The sequence below is a fragment of the Musca vetustissima genome, unplaced genomic scaffold (genome assembly GCF_032173495.1).
Source record: "Musca vetustissima isolate MV318-11 ecotype Yass unplaced genomic scaffold, APGP_CSIRO_Mvet_v1 utg5106, whole genome shotgun sequence".
Taxonomy (NCBI): Eukaryota; Metazoa; Arthropoda; class Insecta; order Diptera; family Muscidae; genus Musca; species Musca vetustissima.
The window spans coordinates 8142-23695 of NW_026878553.1; the positions used below are offsets into that span (position 1 = coordinate 8142).

The following is a 15554-nucleotide window of genomic DNA, read 5'->3' on the forward strand; positions in this document are numbered from 1 at the left end:
TATAAAGGATCCGCGACATTTTCTAATTTCTTTGCTGCGGCTGTTTTTTTCATTGAGCGGCTGTTTTTTCATTCCAGGATTTTTGAAGATGATAAACATCCATACAACAAATCTCTCTTCGACGTGGTTGCAATTTGGGATTCCGTATTCATAGACGATAAAAAACATTTGTACTGAAACCCTTTTATATAGTACTACGTTTTGGCGTGGTAGTTTGCGGGTGAGAAACATTTTTGTAGAAAATGTTTGATAATGGTATTGGTATGAAAAGGTTATAAGTATATGGTGAAGTTCAGCAAAACCACGTTTTTTATTACAAAATATATAATATATCTTTACTTTATGTAGATCTATATTCCGAATCTTGGTAATATATTTTGGTAACATTTCGTGATATTTGCGCACTCTAGACCGACCACATTCTTACCCTGGCACCTTTTCCGAATCACGTTTTCCCGTAAGATTGGAATTTTGACATTTTGCAGACAAAAGTCACGATTCATTTGACCAGCTCAATAATCTCTATATATAAAAATTACGTGTATGTATATATATATAACCAGTAAGGAAAGTTGTAAAGTCGGACGGGGCCGACTATATGATACCCTTCACCACTATGGGTATATTAAACAGGACTATTAGCATGAACTTGAATGAAATAAAATATGTGATATTTATCTAAATGTGAATCTACGTAGATCTATCCATAAAGTATGTAAATCGACTTCAAACAAATATAAATAGGATACGTTATACTAATTTCAGAACGTTTTGTTTCTATTGGTTCCTTGGTGCGTCAAGTACTTAAAATCAATCTATAATAAAAGGGAGCTATACCTAAATGTGGACCGATTTTCACGAAACAACGCAGACATCAATCTAGGCTCAATTCAGTACGTTATGCCAAATTTCGTGCAAATCGAAAGATATATAGGGACTTTGGGGTACCATTTACATGAAATCGGACGAAACTATATATGGGAGCTATATCTAAATCTGGACCGATTTTCACGAAACTTTACATACATCATTCTAGACCTAAATGATTAGGCTGTACCAAATTTCGTGCAAATCTAAAGATATATAGGGACTTTGGGGCACTATTTACATGAAATCGGACGAAACTATAAGTGGGAGCTATATAGAAATCTGGACTGATTTTCATAAAACTTGGCAGACATCCTTCTAGGCTCACTTAAGTACGTTATGCCAAATTTCGTGCAAATCGAAAGATATTTAGGGACTTTGGGGTACCATTTACATGAAATCGGACGAAACTATATATGGGAGCTATATCTAAATCTGGCCGATTTCCACGAAACTTTACATACATCATTCTAGACCTAAATGAATAGGCTGTTCCAAATTTCGTGCAAATCGAAAGATATATAGGGACTTTGGGGCACCATTTACATGAAATCGGACGAAACTATATGGGAGATATATCTAAATCAGGACCGATTTTCATGAAACTTGGCAGACATCATTCTAGACTCAATTCAATACGTTATGCCAAATTTCGTGCAAATCGAAAGATATATAGGGACTTTGGGGCACCATTTACATGAAATCGAACGAAACTATATATGGGAGCTATATCTAAATCTGGACCGATTTTCACGAAACTTTGCAGACATCATTCTAGACCTAAATGATAAGGCTGTACCAAATTTCGTGCAAATCGGAAGATATATGGGGACTTTGGGGCACCATTTACATGAAATCAGACGCAACTATATATTGGAGATATATCTAAATCAGGACCGATTTTCATGAAACTTGGCAGACATCATTCTAGGCTCAATTCAGTACGTTATGCCAAATTTCGTGGAAATCGAATGATATATAGGGACTTTGGGGCACCATTTACATGAAATCGGACGAAACTATATATGGGAGCTATATCTAAATCTGGACCGATTTTCTCTAAACTTGGCAGAAATCACTCTAGGCTTAATTCAGTACATTATGCCAAATTTCGTGCAAATCAAAAGATATATAGGGACTTTGGTGCACCATTTACATGAAATCGGACGAAACTATATATGGGAGCTATATCTAAATCTGGACCGATTTTCTCGAAACTTGGCAGACATCACTCTAGGCTTAATTCAGTACGTTATGCCAAATTTCGTGCAAATCAAAAGATATATAGGGACTTTGGGGCACCATTTACCTGAAATCGGACGAAACTATATATGGGAGCTATATCTAAATCTGGACCGATTTTCACGAAACTTGGCAGACATCATTATAGGCCTAAATGATTAGCCTGTACCAAATTTCGTGCAAATCGAAAGATATATAGGGACCGTTTACATTAAATCGGTTAAATATATATATGGGAGCTATATCTAAATCTGAACCGATTTTTCCCAATTTCAATAGGGTTCGTCCTTGGGCCGATTAAGAGACCTATGCCAAATTTCATCCAATTCGGATCATAAATGCGACCTGTACTTTGTTTACAATTTAACATGTTACAAACATATGCACAGACAGACAGACAGACAAATTGACTATGGGACGGAGTGTTTCTGTGTAGTTTGACATGCATAATATCGACTTAGAATGTGATTCTATGCATACTCAATTATTTAGCTAGCTATGGAAGGTATTATTGAAAAATTTCCTATATTCGGGATGTATGTCTATATAAATTCGAATCATAAATGGAGACAATAGCGCATTAGATGCTTTAGGTATCAAATTTTTCCAAAAAGAATCGAAACCAACTGTATTTGTGAAAATATGTCAATACATTTACATACGTTGTTATGTTTAGGAAATACCAAAAATTTCCATTTAAAATGTTCAATAATCGCTACAAAATTTTGACATAAATTTAATGGTAAATAGTTTCTGAAATATATTTTTAATGAATTCGTTAATTTTTACCAAACTAAAGTGATGCCATTTTGATACGGCATTACAACGTTTGCCGGGTCTGCTAGTAACTGATAATTCATTCTAATTAATTGGTCAAATCCCGTTCCCCATGGGAAATTTGAGATGTTCGGCTTATAATAGTGCTAGAGCTACTAGAAAGCCAGACAAAAATAATGTTTTCGGTCCGTTTCATTCCGAACATATCATCTGATCATCATGCATCGTCTTTGGCCTCCAGGAAAGTTTCCTAACCATCAACGTTACATTTCCGCCCTCTAGTGTGGTAATGGAAATACAATATCAGCATAGGTGGAGCCCTAAAATATTAAATTGTAACTTCCTCATCCGGAAAGGAAACCCACGCCTCTTGGATATGCTGTCAACTTCTCGAGTCTATGTTCTTCTGGAGTAAATATGTGCGCCATAAATTAAAATTTTGTCACTTTCACACAAAATTCAGGGTCCATTTGACCCTCTAAATATTGGTCGATCTTTAGCAAAACAGACATACATTAGTCCTGATTCCCTTCTACATGTAAAATTTTGTGATTGCTGCAAAATTAAGTATTTGGTCTATTTCATCTCAATAGGGGTCTTCTCTGGCTGGAACCAGTCCTACATGCAAAATTTCGTGAAGATTGGTCCATAACTATGGCTTGTGTTTAAAAGTTTTAATGGACAGACGGACGGAAGGACCCACAATTCTAATTCGACTCAATTAGTCGAGGAGATATGACGATCGGTATGCTAAAAATTGGATCTAGGACCAATATTTCGTGGCGTTACAAACTCTTGGGGCCGCACAAAGTTGTGTAGGGTATAAATATGTTTTTTCTCTAGATTTTTAAATCAAAGTTTTTGAATTTCGATTTGATTTAACGAAAAAAAACATACTATAAATGATTTTTCATTTCTTTAACAATATAATGCAAAAGACTTAAGAAGCAAACGCTCTTACCTTTATATGGCAAAATACAAAATTTGCCAATGTATTAAATTATTTGAAATGAAGATCAAAAAAATAATAATGATCATGTAGATGTTCGCTGAACTCTTTAAATACATAGCTTCAATTCGATCAAAAGTAATATATTTTCTTACAAATAATTTATTGAAAGAAAATGTATTTAGATTTTTATACTACAGATATTTGTTTCTATTGTCATCATATAGTTACGATATTTCAATAATTTCTTTTGTACGGACTTTTCTTCTTTCTGTTATTAATTGCAATGGGTTTCTTTCTTAAGTCTTTTGTTTTTGTTAAAGTCACAGTAAAATCATTAATAATATTGTTACTTTCACTAGCTTCGTTTTATCGTATATAAAAAATTCATTGATAAAAATATTTGATTAATTAATTTCGTATTAAAATACTACATTTGAAAAAATAAAAACGAAACTCTGTATTGAATAAAATTTATTTTTTTACCTTTGCATAAATTAATTTTGAAAAATTAATTTTTCAAACAACAACAAATAATAACAAACAATTAACGTTCTAACACTCATCAATTTTCCCCCAAAAGAAAGGGAACAATATTTGTTTTTGTTTTGCCGTCTTCATTCATTCATTGGAAAATACCTTGCCTAAAGGAAGTTTACTTTTCCTAATTCTTATTGACTCGTGCCTTAGGTGGAATTGTGAAAAATGATTCCCTCTCAATGTGACTAGCCGTGACTAAACAAACATTTGTTAAAATAACACATCTTGAACGATTCGATTTATTTAAATAACGGTTTTAATTTTCTGACAAATTTGTTTTCCCTAAACTATGAATGGGAATTCGTTCGGCCTTTTCAAGAACAAAATTAAATATCCATATGTAAATTAAAAAATACATTGCTTGGGGAAGTCTTTGTGTGTATTTGTGGGTTATTTTTGTGGGAATCTCTCATGTTGCCCCCAGTGCAAGTGAGTGATAATTAATTGTTGGTATTTAATAAAGACATGCTTTTGTTTAACTTTCTCATAGTTACAATAGAGGAATAGGGGAAAATGTAAGAATTTGACATATTTAGTTGGGTTTCGAGGTCAGAGACAAATAGCAAACATTTGACTTAACTATAATGTGACAATTTTGCCGCAAATTTAAGTAGGATGCATGCATAGCTGATACTTTTTAAGGTTATATTTCGTGGTAGGTAGTGTAAGCAACCACCACATATAAATGTCCCGATCGATATTTGGCATTTTGAATGTCTACATCATTGGAGGAAGTATAAAAACCTAAGGCTTGCATAAGGCCATCGCTTGATGTTGACACTCGGCTATATTTTCAGGAGTTTTTGAGATTTTCACTTGAAATGTTAAAGAAAAATTCTTGAATTATTTTAGGATCGAAGTTGGCGACATTTTGTCATAGTCGTATAATTTTCAGTACCACCACCTGCGGCGGCCTATACAATCAGGCTCCAGGTCAATTTTATTTTAATATTGGGTAAATTTTAGTAATGGTCTTTCCATTCACTAGAATTGAATACGTTTTTTAAGAAAATCAGTAAAAGTTTTTCTAAAGACAAACTCATCCGAAGTGATCCATATATGATGTTATGAAATATTAAACAACAACTTGTTATTTTGGTTGTTATTTCTATTCCACATTTATTATAAAACATTTTTCCTTAAGAACTACTGAAATTAATTTAACATTGCCTAATCATAGACACAGAATATATATCATTTTTCACAGTGAACTTGGAGAGTTGTTCAGGTCAGGGACTTACCCAGGATTTCATTTCGTATTACAAATCAATTCTATTATTTTTAGAAAAAATATATTAATTATGTCATCAGTATACAGTTCTCATTTATGCACAGACATAAGAACTAATGAAGAACAGTGTTGGCTTTGTATTTGATTTCTCAGATACGTTTTTTTTACTCGACGTAGGGTAGAAAAATTTCCTTCGACTTATGCTGTGGTTAGCGGTATTGTTGTTAAGATTTGTTACAATGTATTTATATTTGGAAATTGTTTTTTTCGCCACATACTGCAATCGCATTATTTTTTCCCTTTCCACAGAAATCCGGACAAAAAAATTAGTTCTACAAAAAGATTCGGATTCGAATTCCTCCTTGGCAGTGAAACTTCTACCCCAAATTTTTTAGCAATACTTTTTGTTTCCATATATATTTTGTCGAATTCCTAGTCACTATTTTGTCGTATATTTTACGTATCAACCACAAATTTCCTTCATTCGGATTATCTACGTCTAACGACAGTATTCCGGAGTCTTTACCTTCCCTCGAGGCGATGTCCTCCCTTCCACACAATAAAATTGTCTCAATGTCCACGTTAACTTTATCATTCGTTCCTTCAATACATCGAAAGCTTGTTTGTCTATAATATGTTATAATTAATTTTTGAAACATCTTTCATTCTTGATATAAAGTCCTGAGTCGTCATCATCGCGTCTTTGAGATATTCCATCTATATACCCTTCACTACTCTGTGGAACTTGGTATTATGTCTTTGTACATATGTTTGTAACAGGCAAAAGGAAACGGAACCATGGGTCTCCTTTTGAGAATATGCATAGAATCACTTTCTGAGTCGATTTATGCATGTCCGTCCGACTGATGATGTTAAATTGTAAATAAAGTACAGGTCCTATTTATCATCCGATTTGGATGAAATTTGGCACAGCTCATTTATTTGGCCCAAGGACGAACCCTATTGAAATTGGTTCAGATTTAGTTATAGCTCCCATATACAGTTTTGTAAATGGTACACCAAAGTCCCTATATAACTTTCGATATGCGCGAAAATTTACATGGCCTACTAAATTGAGTCCAGAATGACTCGGGTCAGATATAGATATTGCTCCCATATATATTTACGTCCGATTTAAGGTAAATGAGGCTCCAAAGTCCCTATATATCTTTCGATTTGACGAAATTTAGCATAGGGTACAGAATTAGGTCCAGAATGATGTGTGCTAAGTTTCGTGAAAATCGATTCCGATTTGTATTTAGCTCCCATATATATCTTCGTCCCATTTAATGTAAATTGTGCACTAAAGACCCAAAGTTTGGCCGACCGGCACACAATTTCGTACAATGTACTGAAGTTTCGTATAACTGAATGTTTTGTACGTTGAAGTATTTCTAACAACCTCTTTTATATATTTGTTCGCTCATGGCAACTGTATTTACAGAAATTTTGTTGTTGTTCTGCTATGTATATATATATATATATATATATCGAACGGTGTCTGAGATTAAATTTTGAACAGTGCGACATACCGAGTATGCTATAAATCGATTTACATAAAGTCCTTGCATTGTACGCAAACGACTCTAATTTTGCCCGAATGAAATGAAATTTGGAATAGATTTGAGAATGGCATGTGTATGGATTGATTTTAGTCCGTTTCATTATAGATAAAGATCACATATATAAATTCGTTCAATTTCATCTCAATGCACCTTCGGACATAGTTTGCAAGCACATGAACATGCAAATAGAATTAATTTTTTACCCAAAAAATTTAAAATCTAAAAAGAAATATTTCGGGAGTGGCCCGAGCTTCTTGGGCCCACCCCTTGCGTACGTCCATGTAGGTTGATAAAATCCTTCTTTCCTATGTTTAAATCAGTTTTCAGAGGTCATGTATTCAGGCGGTCTGTTGATGTTGAGGAGGTTTGATCCAAGTGTATTTACTGGTTGCCAGATGATGTCATACATCAAGAAGCTGTTCCCCTCTGGTCATGTCTGGTCATGGTGTTCTTTGAAATTCCCTAGTACCAGACGGCTGTTGTCTTCCTATAAAAAACTAATTTCGGGCAATTAACACGGTTTTTAAAGCACCTTTACCTCGTCAGTACCACATTTAACACAAGAGTCTACTACATTAAATTCGAAAATGTGGTCAATGATGATATCTCCTCATAGATGGAATTTTGATCGATAATCTGAAAAATTATTTACTTTCCTTATAAAAAGGGCATCTGAAAGGCAAACAGTTCTCCCTTAGGGGCTAAATATTATGCCAATATTTTATATATTGAATTTCTCAATATTCACCTCCTGTTACAACCAAATCTTTTATTAATTTCGATTAATATACATTTCCTTCCCTACTTAATACTTTACTCTAAATTCAATTAAATACACATTAAAATACATTTCTACAAAAGTATTTCTGCGTCTTTCGTTTTTTTTTTTCATCTTACTTTCATCCAAATCCATAAACACTTTATTATTAAATATGTTTGTATTTGTTGTTGTTTTTTCTTCTGTGAATTTATTTTATTATTATTTTAACAAACTAGTTTGTTTCGCCACTTTGCCAAATCGCACTGGATCAGTTAGTTGTTGTTCATGGTTTTGGGGTGTTAAAATACTCGAAATACTTAAAAACCAAAAATCCATTTCCGTTGACTGAGTTTTCCATTGCTTCCGTTTTACATTTCATTTAAATGAAATTAAAGTGGAAAAAAAAGACAGACAAAAAAATTAACAACAAATAAATAAAACAAATACACATTTATGAGTGAAACAAAAAGAAAATCGTTACAAATAAACGGAATGGGAAAAAAGTTGTAATGAAATGTTAAAGCGAAACAATTTTGGAAAATACGCTACAGTAGGTTAGGTTGAAAATGGGGGTGGAAAAGGAAAAAAATAGAAGAAGAGAATAAGTTAGAAAATTGAGATTAGTCGTCCTATACGTCTAGAAATGATTTGTAGGTTGAGGTGTCTGGTAAGAATATATGTAAGTCCGCAGATTTTCTTTTGTTAAGCATTATTATTTGCGACGCCCGCTCAATATTTTGTTTGAAAATTAATTAGATGGCGCCCAATTAGAGACAATTGTCTCTTGCTCTAATTTGTCCCTTATTACTTACTTAGCTGGCTCCAGATAGAACATTTGTGTCATAAGCCGAACTTAAAGAAGATTTCCAGGCGCGTTGATCTTGTTCTCAGTTTTTTCAATTTGAAAGACCATGCTTTGATATGTCATCCTCCACTTGATCTTTCCATCGAATTCGAGGTCTTCCCCTACTGCGTGAACCATCAGTAGGCTCGCATTTATACGCCTTTTGAGCTGGGACATCCTCATCTATTCGCACAACATGGTCTAGCCACCAGGATTGTTCTCTCTAAGTCAGTTAGCTGATCGCTCTTTTTAGTTCAGCTCTTTTGAATGAACTATGTCGGGTTTCTAGTTCAGTGGTTCAATCGTTCACAATTAAGCTCTTTTATTCAGCTGTCGTTTAGTTCGGTCGTTTTAATAGTTCATCGCTCTCCGAATCGTTCAGTTGATAGTTTGCGTTCTTGGAAGATTAACAAAAACAATTTTACAATTTCTTTCTGTTTATTGAAATGTCATACACTTTCAAGGACCTACAAATATGAACCTACCTACGTGTGAATTTTTAAAGAAATGTTTCATTTTGACCAAATCGAACTAGACCAGCAAACAGCTCGCATTTGAACTAAAAAGATTATTCGATTATTCTCGTTCGATATTACAATGAACGACTTGGTAAGGCCTAGTTCAGTCGCTCTTTTCAGTGAATCATTCATTTGAACTAGTTCATTCGTGAACGATATATAATAATATAATATAATTCGACGCCGATATTCACCATCAACGCAGATCGGCCGAAGAATTTTTGGATACGTTTTCTCTCAAACACTCCAAGAGCTGCCTCATCTGCTTGCATAAGTACCCATGTTTCAGATCCATATAACAGCACGGGTAGCATCAGTTTCTTATAGAGGGTGAGTTTGGTCTGGCGAGAGGTGGCCTTGTTCTTAAATTGCTTACTTAGACCATAGAAGCTGGCCAACACTATCCTTCACCGAATTTCAAAACTGATTATTTTTATTTATGACGGTACCGAGGTGTATAAAATCTTTAGACTACCTCGAAGCTGTAGTTTTGAAGTTCCACAATTGGTTTGAGTCTACTGGACGTCTTGCGCGTTGATACGTTGGGAAGGAGACTAATTCCTCTATAGTTGGTGCTGTCTCCTTTTTTATCCACGGTACACAGGATGCTGAGGTTCCAATCATTGTACTGATCAGCTGGTGCATGCTCTTGACCAGCATCTGACCACCGGCCTTGAATAGTTCGGCTATTAATCCATCGGCACCTTCTGCTTTATTATTCTTCAGCCGATTGATTGATATTCTGGTCTCATATTGGCTAGGTTGTATACACTCTATACCACAATCTCTTATTGGTTCTGCGGAATCTTATTCACTGCCACTATTTGATGGCAGAAGCTTTGCAAAATGCTCCTTCCAGATCCTCAACACACTATCTGTATCTGTCACCTGGTTTCCATCTTCATCTCTCTGAGGTAAGCCAAAATTTTTCCATCTATTCCTTAACATATGATTAACAAAGTCTATGATGAATCCTTGGGAGCCTTTAAATTTGACCGAAAAGCTCCCCATTCATCGGACAACAATTGTTGGTTTTAATTTGTATGCCTCTTGAAAGTTCCATTTCTTTGCAGAGTGTCTAGGCTTCGTATATATTTGTTTTTTTTTTTTCTTTTTATAATTACAGTTGTGGGTGTTTTGACGAAACCCATTTAATTTTTATTGTATTTTTCCCCACAACACAAGTGAACAAAACAAAAAAAAAACAACAAAAAAACAAATGACGTAAATTGCATGCCAACCACGAAGAACGAAAAGAAAAAATGCAAAAATAAAAATTTGTTACAATTCACTGAATTTTATACAGACTATACAAATATTTGTTCACACACATACTAATGCAGCATACATAATTTCCCTCGTATATCTCATGGTTTTGATTTTCTTGTGCGAATGTGAGCCACATATTTTTCCATTCGGCCTAAAATAAAGCCATACCCAATCTAAGGAAGTGAAAAAATCCCCCACAAAATATATTGGCCAAAATCAAAACGCAACACACACCATTACATATTTGTAATGGAAGAAGACGAAAAAAAATATTCAACTTGTAGTACCAGGGTCTCTGCCATAACTTTGTCATGTTATAAAAACTCTTGAGCTATGCCAATTGTTCAACATTTCATTTTCGTTTATTAAACGTGCAACACATTAACGCGAATAGAGAGAGAAATATCGGATTTTTATTACAACAAATACGAAATACCAATACAAATTTGAATAAAGTTTTATAACTTCCCATTCTAAATCCTCTTTCAAAATCGAACATCATGAACAGTCGGCAGTTGGTAAGAAAGATTCTAATGTGATAATCGACACAACAGAGTGATTATGAAAATCGTTAATTTTTGAATCATTCTGTTTTGCAGTGTTTGCAACTTTTCTTAATTGTTGGATTGGCATTGGTGTTGTACAGTGATTATGCGGATGCAGGGTAAGTTACACGACGGGCCAGACATATAAAAATTGGAGTTATATCTAAGATTGACCAGAATTAAATAAACTTTAAGAAAAGCGGTCTGAATGGAAAAGAAAGAAGTATTCTGTGTAATCTTCTTTAAGGGAACTCCCCATTTTTGATTTCAAAAAATTGAATTTTGAGTTTATATTTAATTTTTGCCTACACTAATTCAAGAATGTCTCTTTCATGTACTAAACTTTCTCTAAACTCAAGCGACGGCATAAGGATTCTCAAACTTTAAAGGCGTTTTTTTAACACGTTATTCTGTACGTATATAGCTTACGTGTGAACTAGGATAAATGCAATCGGTCAAGATCTTCCTTATTTTCTAATTCGAAAATGGAGGTCTTTTACAAAAAAATCATATTTCCGTCATTTTGTTAATTTTTAGGCGACGTTACTAGTCCTAGTTCATACTAGAACCAGGCGTGTTCACTTTCGAATGCCGTTGGAATTTTTGGAAGCGGACCTTTCAGTTATCGGAAATAATGCCATTTCTTATCCTTTAAGTATTTAAGTGCTACTATTTAAAAAAAACTACTTTCAGTCTTAATTGTTACGAGTTCTTGTAGGCGATGTTATCTTCGACCTTAATGCTCAACCACGGTAAATGGCTACACTGATTAGTAGAGTTGTGTCGTTCCAGAACGTACTAGTTCAAAGGAACTATTCTGTAAAAGGAACGATCGGTACTAGCTTCGGTTCTTTCGTTCACCTAGTTCCTTTTACTACAGTCATTATTTTCTGCTCTCGTTCACCTAGTTCATTTTGCTCCAGTCGTTCCTTTATCCTCTCGTTCCTTTTGATGCAATCGTTGCGGAACGGACTTGTTATAATGAACTAATCTGCAAAAGGGAAGATCGGTACTAAATCCAGCTCTTCCGTTCATCTAGTTCATTTTGCTCCAATCATTCTTTTTGGTTCTCTCTTACCTATTTCCTTTTACTATAGTCGTTATTTTTTTCTATCGTTCATCTAGTTCATTTTGCTACAGTCGTTCCTTGTGTTCCGAACGAACTGCCTTGTACAAATGAAGGATTGAACTAATGGGAATTATGAAACTTAAGGAAACGATTTAGTTCTTTTGGCGGAGCGAAAAATATCGAACCGTTTATGGAATGAGATCATCTATGTCTTAAAGCACTAATGACTTGGAAAAAGTAATCTAGAAAAAGATAATTACCTAATAGGGGGTTAGTGTTTATGGGGCTATAGCAAAGAGGGGCTTTATACTGATCAGCCAATAATAATTCAAATGAAAGACATTTCGGTTGAAAAACGTGTCCAAAATTCCTAAAATATTGACTTGGGTCAATATTAATGATTTTTAGTACAGAGTGAACTGCCGAGGTAGAAGTGCTAAAGGTTTATATCCCAACGATAAACATCTACACACCGCATTATTTACCGGATCATAGGTAGCTGAGAGGAATTTCAGTACAATCGATACTATCGAAGACCAAACATCCTAGCAGAAGCGACGGTACTGGCCAATGAACCAAGGGTGAGAGAAATTACATTCGAAGTCAACAGGGTAGTGTGCGTGCACAGAAAGAAACATTGACTAGACCATCTGAAGCAAGTAAATTGTGGGCAAGGGTTAAGCCACTCTCGAATCCTGGCAAAAAGGATGACAGGACGGCTGTCACATTTAACGACGTAACTGTGGCCTATATGAAGATGTGCGCCTGTTATATTAACCGGCAGTTCATTGAGCACCCCGATAGTGAGTCATTCAACGCGTTGGTCACGGACGGAATATCCATGATAATGCTTAAGCAGCTAGATGAACCCGGAGTATTTAACATCAGTCCTCAACTTGTCGTTAACCACCCACATAGTTCCTGAAACCTGAAAAATATGCAGGGTGGTTCCGCTTCTGAAGCCTGCAATGATGCCAGCATTGGTGAATCGTACAGGTCGATTTCACTCCTGTCGCCTATAGCAAAGAGACGATACTCCTCCCATCAAACGAACCAGGAAACCATACAAAAGCAAATTAAACGTATGAAATGGAGATGGAATGGGCACCTTAGGAAAGAATGGCCATTGCATAACCAGAATGGCGTATGAATGGAATCCCCAAGGATCAAGAAATCGAGGTCGACCAAGAAACACCAGGCTGCGAACAATAATCCAAGAACTAAGACAAAATAACCTAACATGGGAAGATGCAAAAACCACGGCAACTAACTCATTAAGATGGCGGTGCTTTGTGGAAGCCCTATGCTTCCAAGAGGAGTAACAGGAAAAATAAATATATTATTTTCGCAAATCCAGATACTCTGTGAAGCATTCATTGCTCTCAATATCCAGATCGAGTTCTGAGGCTTTCTTTACATTAAATTTTGCGGGGTGGGTAATGCTTTATGGAATATGAAGTATATCGTTATGAGCTTCTACACCAAAACCAGCTCTAATCTACTTATTCTCCTTATTTATTAAAACAATTGGCGAAGTTCCACTTCCTTTTGCCCAATGCACAGCTTTTGCTACTTAATTTCTGGAGTTGTAGAGAAGATTATCTGCACATGATTTAAAATTTTAAACTGTCGGAGAAAATCCGAATGATTTCTGCAATATTCGCTTGCTGGCCCAAGTCTTAAATTTGACCCATTTGCTTCTACAAAATCTTACTTCGCGATATAGGCCCATGAACATTCAAACTTAGTTTACTCAATGGACTTCCATTTCGGTTTGAAGTGGCGCCCAACACTTTATACGATTGCAATTTTATTTTCAATAACAATCAAAAGACGTTTGATGTAGATGTTGTAGATATTGTCAAAAATACATTTTTGAAAGATTGAATTAATTGCTCTGGTTCAGACTTTTCTTACAAATCATCTTTCGCAGTAACATTTCACTATTTGCATATATATTAATGTATTTCATTCCTAACCGATGGAATTTCTAATCAATTTACAATATTCCTCTCTTCCTCTCCTAGATCCCACGCGAAAAAGAAGAAAATCACCATTCATGTACCCGTCCACAAGAAAATCGAAAAGCACACGCACACCATTGTGAAACACATTCATCATCATCACAAACCGATTGTCCTGAAAGAGGAAAAGAAAATCATTGAAGAACATCATCCAATCATTAAGAAGGAACATGTCTCACATGAACATCATCACCATCATGAAGCGAAACACGATCACCAGCACGATCATAAACATGCCGAGCAGGCTGCAAAGGAATATGACGATGAGGAGGAGCATGTCCATCACCACCATAACTATGAACATAAATCGACGCATAATGAAGAAGTTGATGATGATTTCATGGAAAGACATTAACCCCCGCTACATGTAGTAGAGTAGAGTATTTATGTATTTAGAAAATTGTTATAAGTAATTTTGTATAATAATTAAAATTATCAAGTAGTTTTTAAGATTAAAATTAATAAAAAAAAGTATTATAAAAAATAAAAACATAAAAATTAGAAGAATGTGGAAATAAATTTCGAGGATACGCTAAACATATTTGGGAGACATTACAGGCACGGCATAAGAGCTAAGAAAGCGGATTAACCAGTGCCTGAGCAAATATCAAGACCCAAAACAATCCACCAAGGCTTACCAGATTGACTAAACGCAGTCTCACAAAACCAATAAGGAAATGGAATTTAGCTTAAGATGGTGACTGTGAGTCTTTGGATTATCTGGAGAGAATAGAATTATAAACGATAATGTATTCATAGAGGAAAATAGGCTGCGAGTAGTGATATAAGAAAAGCTGAGATGATAAACATTAGTTCGGTTTAGAAATAATAATCACTGAAGCACCTGGAAGAGTTTCCGACAGGATCTACCTACGTTTGGAAGAGTTTCTGACAAGATCTACCCACGCATTCCCTGCCACTACATTACATTGAGCAGCTATATGAAGAGATACGTAAAAACGGCAGCATTTCATTTGCTGAAACTCATGCAACACAACAACCCGACAGAAGCCGAGAAAATGGAGAGCATTCTCCGAAACCTACTTGCCCACTACAAAACAATGATATATACGAAGGAGAGATTTTCATAGTAAGAACGATCTACACTAAAAGGCAATGGTATAGGAGAGATTTTCTTAGTAAGAGCGATCTGTTAGAAATGACTCAGGATAGGGATACTAGCCCATCTGCTGCAGATTCGGAAGCAAAATTACCGAATGAACCTAGAAGAAAGCCAGCAAAGACAAATACCAGGAATAAACACCAGAATTGTCTGCAGACGATGCTGTCGATATAGTCATTTTGCTTATAATGTTAGATGTTAAAGTAAATATCAGAGTTACAAGATGTTTTA

General features: G+C 35.1%; 1 protein-coding gene across 1 annotated transcript; it reads left to right on the forward strand.

The window, feature by feature from the left end:
- The first annotated feature begins 11062 nt into the window (after positions 1-11062).
- On the forward strand, positions 11063-14555 carry LOC133323289 (histidine-rich glycoprotein-like). The gene is made up of 3 exons (XM_061532229.1): positions 11063-11080; positions 11162-11226; positions 14204-14555. Exons 1-3 carry the CDS (start codon positions 11063-11065, stop codon positions 14553-14555), a joined length of 435 nt encoding a protein of 144 aa, XP_061388213.1.
- The last annotated feature ends 999 nt before the right edge of the window (positions 14556-15554 follow it).

What these genes read in the sequence shown, in the direction of transcription:
- LOC133323289 (XM_061532229.1), top strand. An exon ending in AGTGATTATGCGGATGCAGG is followed by an intron (nt 11,227 to 14,203) that starts GTAAGTTACACG and finishes TTCCTCTCCTAG; the next exon opens with ATCCCACGCGAAAAAGAAGA.